The sequence below is a fragment of the Castor canadensis genome, chromosome 15 (assembly GCF_047511655.1).
Source record: "Castor canadensis chromosome 15, mCasCan1.hap1v2, whole genome shotgun sequence".
Classification (NCBI taxonomy): Eukaryota; Metazoa; Chordata; class Mammalia; order Rodentia; family Castoridae; genus Castor; species Castor canadensis.
Window position 1 is genome coordinate 19,018,959 of NC_133400.1, and position 17,442 is coordinate 19,036,400.

The 17,442-nt window shown below is 48.8% G+C and overlaps 1 protein-coding gene across 2 annotated transcripts; it reads right to left on the bottom strand.

The window, feature by feature from the left end:
• Window positions 1-3,684: 3,684 nt before the first annotated feature.
• LOC109674541 (pyrethroid hydrolase Ces2e-like) lies at window positions 3,685-12,242 on the bottom strand. 2 transcript variants are annotated; one of them, XM_020151486.2, is made up of 12 exons: window positions 12,088-12,242; window positions 9,489-9,693; window positions 8,395-8,536; window positions 7,650-7,783; window positions 7,311-7,569; window positions 6,812-6,910; window positions 6,396-6,536; window positions 6,190-6,270; window positions 5,717-5,861; window positions 5,164-5,298; window positions 4,538-4,610; window positions 3,685-4,088 (listed from the first exon to the last, which is right to left on the bottom strand). In XM_020151486.2, the coding sequence occupies exons 1-12, from the start codon at window positions 12,161-12,163 to the stop codon at window positions 3,905-3,907; spliced, it is 1,674 nt and encodes a 557-aa protein (XP_020007075.1). In that variant the 5' UTR covers window positions 12,164-12,242; the 3' UTR covers window positions 3,685-3,904. The 2 variants fall into 2 exon arrangements, with proteins under 2 accessions (XP_020007075.1, XP_073911983.1); XM_074055882.1 differs by lacking the exon at window positions 3,685-4,088 and having other exon boundaries at window positions 4,538-4,650.
• Window positions 12,243-17,442: the final 5,200 nt, after the last annotated feature.

Consider the following 17,442-nt stretch of genomic DNA (forward strand, 5'->3'; position numbering starts at 1 on the left):
TCAAACAAAGGACTGATAACCAGAATATACAGGGAACTTAAAAAGCTAAACTCTCCCAAAATCAATGAACCAATAAAGAAATGGGCAACTGAGCTAAACAGAACTTTCTCAAAAGGAGAAATTCAAATGGCCAAAAAACACATGAAAAAATGCTCCCTATCTCTAGCCATAAAGGAAATGCAAGTTAAAACCACATTAAAATTCCACCTCACCCCTGTTAGACTATACATCATCAAAAACACCACCAACAACAGGTGTTGGAGAGGATGTAGGGAAAAAGGAACCCTTGTACACTGCTGGTGGGAATACAAGCTAGTGCAACCACTCTGGAAAAAAATATGGAGGTTTCTTAAAAATCTAAACATAGATCTGCTATATGATCCAGCAATCCCACTCCTGGGGATATTCCCAAAGGAATGCAACACAGGTTACTCCAGAGGCACCTTCATACCCATGTTTATTGCAGTGCTATTCACAATAGTCAAGTTATGGAAACAGCCAGGATGCCCCACTACTGACAAATGGATTAAGAAAATGTGGTACTTATACACAATGGAATTTTACTCAGCTATGAAGAAGAATGAAATCTTCTCATCTGCAAGTAAATGGATGGAATTGGAGAACATCATTCTAAGTGAGGTTAGCCAGGCTCAAAAGACCAAAAATCGTATGTTCTCCCTCATATGAGGACTTTAGATCTAGGGCAAATACAGCAATGTTGTTGGACTTGGGTCACACACTAAGGGGAGAGCACATGTGGGAGGTATGGGGATAGGTAGGAAACCCAAAACATGAAAGTGTTTGATGTCCCCCCACTGCAGAGAAGCTAATACAGAAACCTTAAAGTGAAAGAGGTCAATATGGGAAGACGATTGGGAACTAGTGAAAAGGTCAGTTAGAGATGAATCAATTTGGGTTGTAACACACTTGTGCATGGAAGCAATGCTAGGAATCTCTCTGTATAGCTATCTTTATCTCAACTAGCAAAAACACTTTGTCTTTCTTATTACTGGTTATTTCTTCTCTTCAACAAAATTGGAGAAAAGGGCAGAACAGGTTCTGCCTAGAAGCAAGGGTAGGAGTGAGGGGGACAGGGAGGGGGTAGGGGGCAGGGAGGAGAAATGGCCTAAACAATGTATGCACATATGAATAAATGAAAAAAGAAACACGCCAAGGAAATTCTGAAAGGCATGAGAACACCTCCCTGGATGGACAGACCTCAGGGATCGAGATGATAGAAATCACTTCTGCTAGACATGTCTAGACTTTCTGACCCCCAAGTCCAACTTCTAGGACACATCCCACAGACAAATTCAGAGATGTGCTGTGATCATGTGTTTGTGAGCCTAACAGTGTGTGCAGAACCACTGAGAGTAAGAGCAAACTTGAGGCCACTGAGAAACACACCTGCCTCTTCACGGTACCCCTGAGATGGCAAATGTTCAAGGAGTTAAGGCTGCTTCTTGAAAACCAGGGGCCAGTCATAACTTTGGTGAGGAAATAGATAAATAAGGTTGCTTTCAATGCCAGTAGAGAGTGAAGGCCGCATCCTGTCCAATACAGTGAAGTCAGAACCTCCCTCCAGTGTTTGCTCTACATGGGGAAGGGCCATTGGCCTCTTTTGTACCTTCTTCACTGAGGAAGGTTCTGATGGTGCGATAGTCCTATGGACCAACTCTTATGTCACTGGGACAAGGGCCAAATGACTGGCACTCACAAGGTGTCCTCTGAGTGGATTGGAGAAGGTACAATCAAATGATTAAGAACCCTGCATGGTAATGAGGCCACCCCAGATAAAGGAAGTGCTGCAAGAGCTCCATGCTAGAAATTAGGGTGTGTGGGGTGCTCTCACCCATTCCGAGCAAAGTTTGCCCAGTACTTCATCATCCTGCTTCTTAGCAGCATCTCCTCCTCAGTGAAGTTAGTTGCATAGAGGAGGACAAGGTTCAGGTCTGGTCACCATATCAGGGCACCCTGTCAGGCTCCACTCCCTCCATAACCTGACCCTGGACCCCAGGCCAAGTCCCGTTCCCTCCCCTAACATCCAGGGCCAGGACCTCCTTTGCCCAACCTGCCCTTATTCATCCCAACCTAGAGCTGCATCTGTACTGAGCTCATTCCTGACCTAGCAGCCCCTTCCTTCCTCTGACTCTGGGACATCATTTAGGAACAATCATACCTGTGAAACCTTCCCCTCAGCACCTATACCTGACACTACGGTGAGTGGGGACCAGTGGAAGGAACACAGGCTAGAGTCTGAGGGAGCTTGGATTCTAACCCCAGTGGTGCCTTTGACGTATAAGATGGTGCACACCTGATTCTATCTCCCTCTGAGCCACAGTTTTCTCCTTCTGGACAGTGAGGACAATCACCCATCAGGTACCTAAGCAGGGTCCATTCCAATTCCTGGAAATGAAGAAAACTCACCATTGCTGTTCAAGAAGTATCCGAAGACAAAAGAAACCTCATTGTCACGGTCAGCCTTCACATGGGTGGCCTGATGTCCTTGAAAAGGCTGGGCCGATGCTGGAACTCATAGAAGTAGACGGGGGCATGGAAACCTAGAGGTGTGGACAGGTTGGGGTGTGGTGTCTGTCACCTGGAGCTACCCTTCTTCACCATTACTGAAGTGTGAGCTAGGACCACAGCTGTCTGGAATCTGGATGATGAGGTGGGGTGCTCCAGGCTGGAGCAGGCCCAGTGGGAAGGCCTTGGTTCAGTCATGGCCTTGGACTCCCAAGCTGTGTGGCCTTGGAAAAGTCACTGACTGTTACTCACAGTTAGTCTTCTGTGAATGGGGTGACATCTGTCACTCACATTAGACATGAGAATGTCTTGATGTGTGGGCCATCCAGTGCTTGGCACTCAGATGATAAAGACGTGGATGGGGACCGGGACACCACAGAGCTCACCTGGGACCCACAGCTCTGAGCTCCACAATGACAGTCAGGCCTCAGTCACAGATGTACTCACGCTGAAAATGTGCTGCTTGGAGCGTAGGCATCACAAACATGAAGTCCCCCATCATCTCTTGGAGCTGAGCTTGGAGTGACCCCAGCACAAGCACACACATACTTCACCCTTTTTGTGGTACTGGGGTTCCTCAGGCCCCATGCTCGCTGGTCATGGGATCTAAGCACTTGAGCCCCAGCATTAGCCCAAGCCCACCCTTCATTCCTTCAGTTTTCTGCATGAGGACGATATCTTGGATTAGCCCTCCAATGGGACCTGACCAGGAATCCTCACTCACCATGTTTGCTGTCATGCTCTCCATAATAGCAGGCAAGGTTCCTCTGTTTGTTTATTTTATGGTTTCAGTGTAGCCCAGGTACTATGTGGTGGAAGAGACTAAGTTGGAGTGACATGTAACTAAAGCCATGAAGCCATATACTACTAGCCCCTCCTCCCCACTAGATGAGATTCCTGGGGTCCCAAGAACTTGGAACTGAGACTCTTAAAGACTAGAGAGAAAATGGGGCTTTTGTAGAGGTGGACGTGGGATTTTGACATCCTGGTGTGGGTAACATTGCCCCAAACACCTCCTTCATTTGAAAGGAACGGGGATTTGGAAGAGAAGGAGAGGGAGAGAGGAGGAGGGAAGAAGAAAGAGGTAAGCCAAGAAGGCGGGGGCCCAGGGCCAGTGTGGTGTGGAATAATAGGACCATGCATTGAGCCTCATCCATCCACATTTTCCGGTGTGCATTTATTGAACGTGTCTAGTAAGAGAGGGCTCAGGCTGGCTTGGCAAGGAACAGCATGCAGTAGGTTCTTCGTAAGTGTAGGCTGAATGCCTGGATATATGTCTATGTGAATGATGGACTCAACCCCAGCTCCTCTCTGGGCATGTAGGTTCTTCAGGCTGACTGCCAGGACACAAGCCCACCCTCTTCTCAGACACAGTCTGCTACAGCTCTGTATGCATCTCAGCCTCTGTGAGCTCCTGGATCTTCTGGGCCAGGGTTTTGGTCCAGAACTCCAGCCTGGAGGCCTTCAGGGCCCGGCCCACAGCGGGCTGGATGTCCAGCTGCAGGTACTGCTCATCCTGGTCGAGCACGGGCCAGTGGGGCAGGTCCTCACTGTTGGGGTTCCTGTAGACACCACAATCCAGTAGGGTGGGGAGTCATTATGAGTCCCTTTAAGCCCAGTCTTGAGCCCCCAGATCTTTGTCCGCTATTTTTCTTTGTCCCAGCAGGCCAGGGGTGTGTGGAAAATGAAGACCACATCCTGTCCAGATGTCGTAAAGCAATAACCTCCTACCAGTGTCCGGTCTACACGGAGCAAGGCCACTTGGCCTGTTTTGTCCCTCCTTCTCTGAGGCAGGCACTGATGGTGCCATAGTATTACAGCCCAAATCTCATGTCACTGGGATAAGGGATAAATGACCAGCACTCACAAGATGCCCTCTGAGTGGGACCTGTGGTTGGGGACAGTACTATCATATGATGAAGGACACATGCAAGGTAATGAGGCCACCACAGACAAGGGGCATGCTGGATGGGCTCCACGCTGGAAAGTTTGGGGTAGGGGGTGCTCTCACCCATTCCGAGCAAAGTTGGCCCAGTACTTCATGATCCTCCTGCTTAGCAGATTCTCCTCTTCAGTGAAGTCAACTGTACAGAGGTGGGCAAGGGCAAGGTCTGGCCACCATATCTGGAGGATCAGTCAGATATCCTCTATATCCTGACCCTGGACCCCAGGCTCCACCACCCGGGCAAGGCCCTCCTCTTGCTCATCCTGCTCTTACTCATCCCAGCCTCAGCTGCATCTCTTCTGAGCTCATTCCTGACCTAGCAGCCCCTTGTTTCCTCTGACCCTGGAAGTCATTTAGGAACAATCATGCCTTTGAACCCTTCGTATGATGAAGGACTCATGCATAGTAATGAGGTCACCACAGACAAGGGGAGTGCTGGACTGGCTCCATGCTGGAAAGTTTGGGGCACATATACCAGACAGTGTTGGGTGGGGATGGTGGAAGGAACACAAGCTAGAGTTAGAAGGGGCTTGGATTCTAACTCCAGTGCTACCTTTTGAACTATAAGATGGTGTTCACCTGACCCTGTTCTCTCTCTGAGCCTCAGTTTCCTTATATGGACAGTGAGGGCAATCACCCCTCAGGAACTGAAAAAGAGCCCAGCCCCATTTCTGGAAATGAAGAAAACTCACTTTTGCTGTTCAAGAAGTATCCAAAGACAAAAGAAGCCTCATTGCCATGGTCAGCCTTCACATGGGGTGGCCTGATGTCCTTGAAAAGGCTGGGCTGATGCTGGAACTCATAGAAGTAGACAGGGGCATGGGAACCTGGAGGAGAAGACAGGCTGGGATGTGGTGCTCTCTCACCTGGAGCTTCCTCCCTCATCCTTGGTGATGAGTTAGCTAGGTCCAAGGTTGGATGGAATCTGGGCAATGATGTGGGGAGCCCCAGGCTGGATCAGGCCAGGTGGGAAGGGCCCTAGTTAAATCACGGCCTTGGAGTACCTAACTGCGTGTTTTGGAAAAGCCACTTTCTGTCAGTAACTGAGTTTTGTCTTCTGTAAAATGGGGTGACATCTGTTTCTTACACTTGTCATGAGAATTTACTGACATTTGGGCCATTGAGTGCTTGGCACTCAGGGCTGGATAAGGACGTGGATGGGGACCAGGACACCACAGAGCTCACCTGGGACCCACAGCTCTGAACTCCCCAATGCAGTCAGGCCTCAGTCACAGATGTACTCACGCTGAAAATGTGCTACTTGGAGCGCAGGTATCATGAACATGAAGTCCCCCATCATCTCCTGGAACTGGGCTTGGAGAGTTTGGGGGTCCTCAGTGTCTCCCATGTATTCTTCCATCAAGAGGTCACCACAACCAGCAGGCAACCCCTAGCCCAGGCAGGGAGAGTCATAATAGGCAGACTCCAGGGCATGGAGTCAGCAGCCTCAGGCTAGGGATATGGGGCCAGGAAGGAACCAGTTAGACTGGGCAAAGGTCAAGCTCTGGGGTGATCCCACCAGAAACACACACATACCACACCCTTCTTTCTTTTTGTGGTACTGGGTTCCTCAGGGCCTCATGCTTGCTGGTCAGGCAGTCTAACACTTGAGCCTTAGCACCAGCCCAAGCTTACCCTTTATTCCTTCAGTTTACTGCATGAGCAAGATATCTTGGGATAGCTCTCCAATGGGACTGGACTCTGGAATCCTCACTCACCATGTTTGCTGTCATGCTTTCCATAATAGCAGGCAAGGTTCTTCTGTTTATTTTCTTTATGGTTTCAATGTATCCCATGTACTGAGTGGTGGAAGGACAGTTGAAGTTTGGGGTGACATGCAGTTAAAGCCATGAAGCCACATACCACTATGTTCGCCCCAATAGAAAGATTAATCGGCTCCCAAGAAGTTGGAAATGAGACTTACCATGGGGAGGACAAAGCCATACTCATCATTGTTAACACCTATGATGCTGGGGACAGGTCGAAAATCTGCAGAGGCCAACAGCTCCTGGGGGTGCCTGGGTAGGAAGGCCCCATCTACCAGTCCAGGTATGGTCTTGAAGGGCTGAAGGGGCATTCAAGGTTAAGGATCAAGGTTACAGGTCCAGGATATTTTCCGATGCTCTTGAGTTACTTCTGCCCATTCTTATTCACCCCAGGATGCTCACACCCTTTCAAAGAGATCTTACACCTAGTTTAGTCTCTCATGTTATCTATTCTGCATTCATGGTTCAAGGACACCACGTCATGGAATAAATGTAATTGACTCAGAGTAGTAAGACTGGCTCCCCACACCCTATTTATATCCCAATCACACATACCCATACTATTTAGCCTGACCTTGTTAATAGCCAGAATCTCCTCTTCACTCTTGCCCCTCAGGCAGTCTACCAGGGCCTCTGAGTCCACCTGCTCACAAGCAGACAGATTGGCCACCATCTGTAAAGAGACCAGGCAGGGACTGTCTGATCCTTTCAGACAGAAGAAAGGCTTTTCCCAGACCCCAACTTGGTGCATGTGTTCCTAAATCTAATAGGTGGCAGTGTGTGGATTGCTGGAGGTGTGAAATTGTTTCAACTTCCCTTATTTTCAGAGGTCCCAGCTAGAGAGGCCACCCTACCTGCTTACAATGTTCTCTCCATGAAAGGGGTCCTAGAGTGGCAGCTGCCTGGCAATAGAGCACACTGACCCTCTATGAGGCTAAGGACTGTGCATTCTGACCTTTGAGCTTTTCATCAATTCACAGGACAGAGACATTTTCCAAGGTACCTCCATGGAACCAGAAGTTCTGAAGGTGTTGGTGAGGCATGTCTAGGCTGGGGTGTTTGAGGGCACTCACTGTGTAGACCATCTCAGAAGAGCTGGAGGTGAGGTCTGGCAGCAGAGCCACCCCACTCTCCATGATGGCACCATGGAAGAGTCCTTGGGACATGGGGGACACAACATGTGAGGACACACTAGTGCCACCTGCAGACTGGCCAAAAATGGTGACACGGTCAGGGTTGCCTCCAAAATGGTCGATATTTTGCTGGACCCAGCGTAGGGCGGCTACTTGGTCCAGGTAGCCCCAGTTGCCGGTGGCATGTTGGTCTCCAGTGCTGAGAAGTGACAGCGATATGGGTCAGAGTGTTGTCTGGCCCTACTCAACTCTCATTGTCCAACCCCACCCTAGGCTCACCTGAAGAAACCCAGGACACCCAGGCGGTACTGGATGGTGACCACCACCACATTCTCAGTGGCTGCCAGTATGGAACCATTGAACATGGAGGCCATGCCTATAACAAGTGCACCTCCGTGGATCCACACCATCACCTGGGGAAAACGAGACAGTTTTCACCAACTCTGACCCATCCCAAACCCCATCCAGGCTGCTGTCTAGATTGCTCATATAAGCTCTGTGCAGCTGCCCATACAGAAAGAACTCTCAGTCACCCCTGTCCCGCACCATGAATTAGGGACCCAAGATCAGTCAGTATAACTTTTGGGTTCACACCGTGAATCCAAATTGGATTAAAGGCTCTCAGAATGGAATAATGGTGCCATTATTATCAGACACTTATGAAGAGAAAAGAAAAGGGATGTTTCCCTGAGTGGCTCACCTAAACATTAATCAAAAGTGTCATCTAACCTCATTGGCACAACAGATAATGCATGGCTGAGGACTTGGGTGATCTCAAGGTCTTCTGGGCCTAAGTTCTTAGAGTGAGCCCTCAGTTGATTGACAGGCCAAGACCTCCAACCTCTGGGAGCTGCCAGGCCTCTATGCATGGTTGGTTTCCCTCTCTGGGTGAGAAGGCCTTTTGGACATGATGAGTCTTCTCATTGGGGTTCACATAATGTTGGGAGCCAGGAGACCTTGGCCTTTTCAATCTTCTTGTAAATAAATGTCCTCTCTTCCCAGGTCACCATGGGGTATCACTCACAGGCAGGTTGGAGCCCTCCTGGGCATAGGCAGGTGAGTAGATGCTGAGATACAGGCAGTCCTCAGACATGGAGACAGGAGGCAGGGTCAGCTTAAGCTGCTTTACAGCACCTGTATTCATTTTGTCAGAATTTTGCAGACACCTGGACAAAATGGCAGACAGATATTCTCAGGACTGTATAGTGGTCAAAATGAGATGCAGGGGCTGGATTTGCTCCCATCCACACTCAGACACTGCTCCCGTCTTGCCCGGACACACAGGCCTTTCTTTAAATTCCCTCCCCACCAAGGCACAGGCCACAGGCTCTAGAGCAGCTGGAATGAAGCCAGACTTCCAGGGAAGCTTCAAGGTTGTTGAGGGCCTCGGATCTCACTTCTATTGAGGCTTGGGAAATCATGACTCCTAGCAGTCTCTACAGGATCCATTGACTGCAAATGTTGACATTCACCACTTCTCCCTGTCCCCATCATGTCTGGAACAGAAGAGCTGCCACCGGAAAACCTGTCACACCACCTACAGGTGCTGCATGAATGATTGGAGATCACTTTCCCATAGGGTAGTAGGATGTCCCTCATCCCAAGTCCAGACTAACAGGAAACGTCAAGCCTCTCATGTGTCTCCAGTGGGAAGCAGTTAAACCTGATCCTTTGCTAATGTGCCTGTAGGTTGGCACAGTGACTGTGGAGGGTGGGTGCCTCAAGGAACCACCACTGTTGCCCTCCTCAGGGACCTGGAGTATCTTCTGCTGGAACTAAGGGCTTTCAGATGTTCATGGAGCCAGCCTCTCCCATAGACACCTCCCCTGTTGGCATGGAACACTGGGAATAAATGGAAACAGGGCCCAAGTGTGTCTGTGCTCCTCTCCCAGCACCAGCAGCTAACACTGTCCAGGTGCCAAGCCCTAAGCTCAAGCCTGGCAAAGTGGTTCCACTCTAAGAAGCTTAGCACATTCATTGGAAAAATGCATGTGGAATCCTCCCAATGCAGAGGGAAAATGTCTGTGGGTTCCGATGGAAGAACCAGTAGGCCTGGCCCAGAGCTCAGAGCGCCCCACCACAAAGTCCTGAAGTTCCCTGGGCCCTGGGAGAGCTTACATGGCTGGGTGGGAGGTCCCATCCCTCACACCACTCCATGGTGCAGCAGGCTCAGGGGGCGCAAACCGCAGCGGTCCAAGAGGTGGCTTGGCAAAGGGAATTCCCAGGAAGGTGTGGACCCCCACATCGGTGCCCTTCACGTGGACGAGGCTGCCCCGCACCTGCCCTGTGAGAGTGGTCCTGATGGGGCTGGCTGAGTCCTGGCCTGTGGGTGGAGAGAAGCACATGAGAGCTGGGCCTGCCCAGTGAGATGTCATGCACGCTGTGAGTGTTGCTGCCTCCCTGCTACTCCCAGGTCTGCCTTGTCAAGACACTTGTCTGCAAACACTGACCATGTTCCTCCTTTCACACTGCCCTGCCCACACCACTGGCTACTTAATTCTATTTTCATGAAAAGTTCAAAATTTTCTATTACTAATAAGACTAGCAGGTTGGTGTCCACGGCTGAGATTGGGGTTGTGTTTTGGGGCAAGGGGAAAGGAGGGGCTGAAATCTGTGAATGCACTAAACACCATTGAAGTACATACTGTGCTTAAGGCCCAGGGCAATTTGATGGTTCTTCTGAAGAAGCCAGGACTGGGTGGTACAGGCAAGGGTGGGACCCACCATTGTGCCAATTATACTTGTCCCTCCATGTCAGTGAGTTCAGTATCCCTGAATTCAATTAATCTTGCAGATTGAAAAAATTTGAAAAAACTGTGCACTTCTTCATCATACACAGGCTTTTTTCTTGTTGCTGTTTACTAAACAATGTAATATAACAACTATTTATACAGCATTCATGTTGTAGGCATTGTAAGTAATCTAGAAGTTTCTCAAAGTATGCAAGCTTAGTGATAAATACTAGGCCATTTATCTTTTTATTGTAGTTGTTCTACTGGGGTTTGACCTCAGGGCTTCATGCTTGCTAGGCAGGTGCTCTACCATTTGTGTCACTCCACCCACCCTGTTTAGTGATTTTTTTTTTTGATATAGGGTCTCCTGAACTGTTTTCCTGTGCTGGCTTTGAACCTCAACCTTCCTGATCTCTGTCTTCAGAGTAGGATTACAGGCATGAGACACTAGTACCAGGCCCCATATAGTCTTTTTGAATGTGGATGCAAGCCCATATACTATTTTATTTTTTTGGTGGTACTGGGATTTTAATTGAGGGTCTAATGCTTGCTAGGCAGGTGTTCTGCCACTTAAGCCACTCCACCAGTCCTGTTATGTATTGGGTATTTTTGAGATAAGGTCTCCAGAACTATTTGCCTGGGGCTGGCTTTTAACATGATCCTCCTGATCTCTGTCTCTCTGTCCTATTTTAAATGGACTCATCAGTTAAGTGTTGCTTTGAAGGCCTGGTGACTTCCAGATCCTGACCAAGAGCAGGTGAGGGAGGGAGCCCAACAGGGTGGGCCATGCATGGGGGCTTCTTAGGGCAGATTAGATTGGGGAAAGGGGTAAAGATATCATCAGGGCTCACACAAGGGGATTTTGGGGTGAGTGAGATCAAGGGCTGCACATATATTCTGGGTATGGAGCCCTTTCATGCATTAGCTTCTGATAAGGTCCTGGAGAGTATGCGGCACACACAGAGCAGATCCCCTTTGTCCTGGGAGCCAAGCCATGCCTTTGTCCCTGGTCAGTTCATATTATGAAATGAACCCTCCGTTTAGCTTTGTGAGTAGCGCTGGGGGTTTGTGTATCCCTCCAGGGCCAGTAACCTTGACTGGAGCCCTTTTGGAGGATGTCAGGGTGCTTTTCTTGCCCAGGAGATGTCACATGCAGAGACAAATAGAACTGTGAAAGTATTTTCATTATTTGCCAAACACAAATATAAGAGGAAAGGTTCTAAATCCCATCCCAGGTTACCGACCCACCCTCCTGGCTCTTCACAACCCTCCTTAATCACCTGCCTGTTCAGTGATGTGTCCTCAGACAGCCCAGACCCTGGTAGTTTCATGGACCCCCCTGGGCCTTTGGACATGTTAGGTGGGCACAAGGTTTCCACACTGCAAATTTTTTTTTTTATCACAAATGTAATAGAACCAGAAAAGAAAAACCTTCTGCATAGCTTGTCTGCTGAACACTTTACTCTGCTAGTTGGTTAAACTGACTTTCTTTTCCTCCTTATCTAAATGCTAGAGAATCTGATAACAAAGGTTAACTCCCTTTGCTCTTCAATTACCCTGGTGGTCTTCTACCCCTTATCTTTTCCTGACCACCAAAGCAGTAAACCTTCCACCAAGATACAGCTTCAGAAAAGTGGTGACAGACACCTGGAGAATCAAGTAACCAAGGTGGACATACATATAGTCACCCAGTCAAGCTCACCCCCTGAACTCTCCTTTAAAAGGTGGACATTTTCTCTCAGACATGGGAAAACAGAGCTTTGTTGAGTGGTTGATTCTTCCTGTCCTCTTCGTCTGAAAATTAGTAAACTTTATTTTCTTTTCCTCAAAGCTATCTCTAATTATTGGTAAATTGTGAAATGGCATTAGGCCAGAGGACCAGTTCTTTCCTTCCTGAAGCCCTTCTGCTCCCAGTCTCAGGCTGTGCCTCTGCACAGTGTGGCAGATCTGACTCTGGTCCCTGTCACCCCCTGCAGAAGTCTCACCTTGGACTTGGAAGAGGAGAAGCAGAAGCCCACAGGCCACGGTTCTTAGCCACATAGGAAGTTGTTCCAGCCGCATGGTTGACTCGCTGAACTGTGTCTGCAGTGTTTCACTGACAGGCAACTGAGGATCAGAGCCTCACCCTGACTGAAGTTTGGACACGGAAGGGGTAGGAACAGTGCCAGGTGGGTGTTGCAGGGGAGTGGCACTGAGCAGGCAGAGGTCACAGGAAACCAGGGGTCAGCAGGCAGAACACGGCTGCCGCTCCTCTTCCCATGTCCCCTTCAGCTCCTCCAAAGTTACTGTGTGGCTTCTGCTGCCCTCACAGTTACCAGAAAGCCCCTCCACAGACCTAGAGTCACTGCACTGGTCACAGTCTCTGCAGCCTTAGTTCTGATCACTAGACTGTAGGGGATGGAAAGAGAGAGCAGAAGGCTATAATTGGAGAAGCCAGGAGGGCTTCACTGTGGAGGTGCTTGTTCAGGATCCCAGAGATGAATAATGGCTACCGCCTTTGGTGAGGTGAAGGAAACTGTTTGAGCAAGTGCCCTTGCTGTGCCCTTCTTCTAATTAACTGTGTCCTTCATCTGCACAGCTCCTCCAGGCCATCAGGACACACGGTTTACTCATCCCTTTCATCAGTCCCAATCTCTTACAGTCCATGATCTTTCTGCACTTAGCCGTGACCCTTCTTTTCAACACATTTGAGACTGTGGCACTTCTGCATGTCTCCCATCACCCCCCGCCCCTCCCCCCCACCCTGTCCAAATCCAGTGCACAGTCTCGTAATCACAGGAATAATCATGAAACGAGAGCCTGTTTGTCCTGGCACTAGGAATCAGTTAGCAAACCTCAAGGCCTTTCGTGGGTCACAGGAGGCAGGGCCCCATCTGGAGGTTCTGAAATACCCTGAGTGACGTGTGGATGGAGGGCAGCCAGCCTAGGTCCGGGTGCATCCACCCAGCCTGACTTCCCAGAGGAAAAGATGTCAAGCTCAATCTCAGACAGCCTGTAGTGCTCCCTGAAATCCAGCAACTACCTTTGTGGTTCCTGCCCCCCTCAGCCACTCAAAGCCCCCCAGCATGGTGTTGGTCCCTTCTCAGAGCCATGGTGGGAGCTACCACATTTCCCTGGCTCTGAGTAGCCAGCATGTTGGACCACTGCTTCTCCTTGACCTCCACCCAACCATCATGACCTGCTGTCCGTTCAGGGTCTCCCATCCACTGTATTCTGGTCCAAGCCATATTGCAGTCCCTGTCTGGGCAGATGCTCTCCCTGACTTTAATTTTCTTCATCTAATTAACAGCTGGGCTGTGGGGTGAACGATTCCAAGTCCGACCATCCCAGGGTCATATTATAAGATCCTTCATGTTAACTGGACAGCAACAGGGTTTCTTCCTAATTCCTAATTCCGAGACTGCTGTCTATCACATTGGCAAGGTGCTCTTTTGTGCTGACACTTCTGCTCCATCAATTCCTTGGCATTGGTCATGGCCGAGATCATAATAAAAATGTGGAATGAATGAATCTCAGAAGTATATAAGGATAGAGGGAGTGAGAAAGAGAGTAAGAGAGAGAGAGAGAGTGCACTATGGGGGTAGGGGGATGGAGGCAAAGTCTAGGGAAACATTGCAATGACACACCTGTTCAATTAAGTCAGATTTAAGGCCCATAAAACCAAATGTTCATGATGAAATGGAACAGCTGGCACCAAGTTTGCCTCTGTACAGTTTGGGCTTCTGACTCTGGTCCCTGTCACCTCCACATGAGCCTCACCTTGGCCCCAGAGAAGAAGAGGCAGGAGCCCACAGGCCACGGTGTTCAGCTGCACTGGGTGTCATTCTAGGGGCATGGTCCTCTCTCAGGCCTAGGTCAGCTCTGCAGAACAGGCTCAGCCTCGATGACAGGCAACTGAGATCTGGCTGGACTTTGCTCCCAGCAAAAAGAGTTGGGGCTCTGGCTTGGCCTGGCAAAGCAGGGCTACAAGAGAGTGGCACTGAGTAAACAGATTACAAGGGGGGCCAGGGCTACATTTAGGGTGTGGTTGCCTCCCCTCTTCCTGTGCCCCCTTTTGCCTCTTCTAAATGTGCTGAGTGCCTTTTGCATCACCTCCAAAATACCAGGAAGCCCTGCCTGAATCCTGCAGTACCAAGTTCACTGTCCTTGCAGTCACAGGTCCGAAGAAGACATTGAGGGCAGAAAGGAAAGAGCAGGGACTGTTTGAGAACTTTGACAGGGCAAAAACAACCACTTGAGCAGAGGCAGGGAGCTGTGACTGTCCCCTTCACCATGCAATTCCTCCTTGCTCTCAAGGACTCGTGCTTTACCGGGATTCTTCAAGGCTCTCGACCTTTAGGTTCATGGTCTCTGGGTCTGCAAGGACCCATCCCTATTTGGGAAGGGCTGTTCCGTGGACACACACTGTGACAGCACTTCTTAAGGCTTATCCAACTACTCTCCCCATCCCACCCTGTGACAGCCCTAGAGGCTAGCTCCCACCAAGAACAAATTCACAGTCATTTACCCATTTGACAAGATTTCATGGGAACTTGCTGGTTGCAGAGTTTGTGATGAGATAGGGCTCTATGGACCTGTGCTAATCCTGGGAAGAGACTTAAAATCTCGAGTTTCTCAAACAACTTAGAATCCTGCCTGGATACAGCAAAAACAGCCTGATGTACCAGAGGAAGTGGTGTGGGATTTGAACTCAGACAGCTTTTAATGCCGTCTGGGAACAGGCCTTTGGTTTTTCATTCTACTATCCAATGATCTTGGGCACACACAGAGCACCATGACAAGAATTCCTTCTTTGTGCCTTTCTGGGAGAGATTATTTCCCCTGACACAGCATGGCCAGGGCTTCCCTTGACCTCTACCCAATCAGCAAGGCCTGCTGTCAATTCATTGTCTCCCATTGGAAGCACTCTGGTTCCAGTCAGTCCCAGTCCCTTCTGGGAAAATTGTCTCTCTGCCCTTAATTCTCTTGACCTAATTCATAGCTGGACATGGATCTGAGAATCCCAGCTCCTATCTCAGAGTCATGTTACAAGCTCCATCATGTTAACTGGACAACACAGGGCTTGTTTCTAATCTTGGGGCTGCTGTCCACCACTGCCAGAGTGAAGTCCCCATGTGCTCTACCACTTCCTGCACTATCTTACAGAGGTCCTGGCATCCGTGATGGCTAAGAGCGTAGAAAAAGAGTTCGATGAGGACTTCTCAGGAGCATTTCTATGTGCATGGGGGGGTGATGAAAACTCACTATATACAGTGGTCCAGAGAGAGAGGGAGAAAGAGAGAGAGAGAGAGAGAGAGAGAGAGAGAGAGAGAAATAGGCAGATAGAGACAGAGAGACACAAAGAGATATTGAGACAGAAATATAAATGAAGAAAGAAGCAGAGGTTAATAGTTCAGTGAGAGTCAGACTTGGTGACACACATCCATAATCCCAGTAATTAGGAGGCTGAGGCAGTAGGATCCTGAGTTTAATTAATTAACTAATTAAAAAATAAAATGGCTGGCTGTGTAGCTCAAGTGCTAAGAGTGCCTGCCCAGCAAGTATGAGGCACTGAGTTCAAACCCCAATGTTGCATATATATATAATAAAAATTGAAAAGTTCGGGGAGACATCTGACAGGGAGACACCATGACACACCTATTCAATACGACCAGATTGAAGAGCCATGCCATCAAATGTTAGGGACATGGAGCAACTAGCACTGCCATTAATGGGTGGTGGGGATGCAAAATGACCTAGTCAATATGGAAGACAGTTTGGCATTTTCTTTAAGGGAAACACACACTTGTTGTATGACTTGGCAATTCCATTCTCAGAAAGTGAAGTGATGTCTGAAAATGTACATAACAGTTTGATTAAAAGAGCCAAAAGCAGTGCTTGGTGGCATATGCCTGTAAACCCAGCACTTGGGAGGCTAACAGAGGAGGATTGGATTTTTTTGAGTCCAGTCTTTACTACCTACAAAAGCTGGTCTCAAAAAAAAATGAACCCACAAAAAATAACCCAAAATGGAAGTTACTTAGATGTACATCAATCCATGTGGTGTGTGCACACATGAGACGGCTCCCCTCGGTAAAAGGAAGGAAGTGTTCCTTGAAACTCAAAGACATTATGCCTGGTGGCACAGCAAGTCACCAATGATTCCTTTAATATGACGTGACAGAAAGGGCTGTAACATTTCCAAACTGTGTATAGTTTCCAAACTACAGTTGACAGAAAGCAATCGGGTGTTTGCTAGGAAGCAGGGTCCAGGACACTGAGTAACTGTAAAGGGGTGTGAGGATGAGCACTGGAGTGAAAGAAGAGTTCTAATACTGGATGTGGGGGTGACTCCATGTCTCATACATTGTCACAACTTTACAAAGTACGCAGAAAATGGCTGAACTTAATTACATGTAAATTAGACCTCAATAAAGCTCTTATAAAACAACTACTAAAAAATAAAAGAAGTTTCCTGGGAACCCCCTTGGGGAAGCATCCTCTGCAGCGACAACACTGCGACCACACAGAGGACTGTGTGCAGCAGGAGCTCAGTGATCTCTCAGGACACAGTGTACCAGTCCTGTCACTCACAGTTCTCTTACCTCTCCCAACTCAGCCCAGTCTTCATGTATCCTCATCTGCCACCTGGTGCACAAGGCAACATGGGAATTTTTATCTTAATCCACAGGTCATATGGCCCTGATGTTGGATTTAAATACAGTGGATGAAAGAAGGGGGATTTGACCTGGGAAAATTGGTGACTTCAGAGGATGAGTTGCCAGAAGGAGAGCATGGTGGAGTCCTAAGGTCTATAGGAAGAGAGACACGGCCTCTCAATGACACAGAGAAATTGCTTTGGGGGACCAGACAAGCAGATTGAGCACAATCTGGCACCTTCGTATGACATAAACTGTAAGAGAAGACATGTTGGAGGGGTCAAAAACAGTATAGGGACAATAATGTAATAATGAAAATTAGCCACATGGTAGAACAAGGAGAGTAGGGGATGCTCAGGGAGTCAGAAACTTACCAAGGGAACTCTGAAAGCTAGGAGGACACCTCCCTGGATGGACAGGTCTCAGGGAACCAGGTGATAGAAATCTCTTCTGCTAGACATGTCTAGACCTTCTGATCCCCAAGTCCAACCTCTAGGACACATCCCACAGACAAATTCAGAGATGTGCTGTGATCATGTGTTTGTGGGTCTAACAGTGTGCAGAACCGCTGAGAGTAAGAGCAAACTTGAGGCCACTGAGAAAAGCACCTGCCTCTTCAGGTACCCCCTGAGATGGTAAAGGTTCAAGCGGTCTATGGAAATGCCCAGTCCTGCTTCTTGCAAACCAGGGGGCAGTCACAGC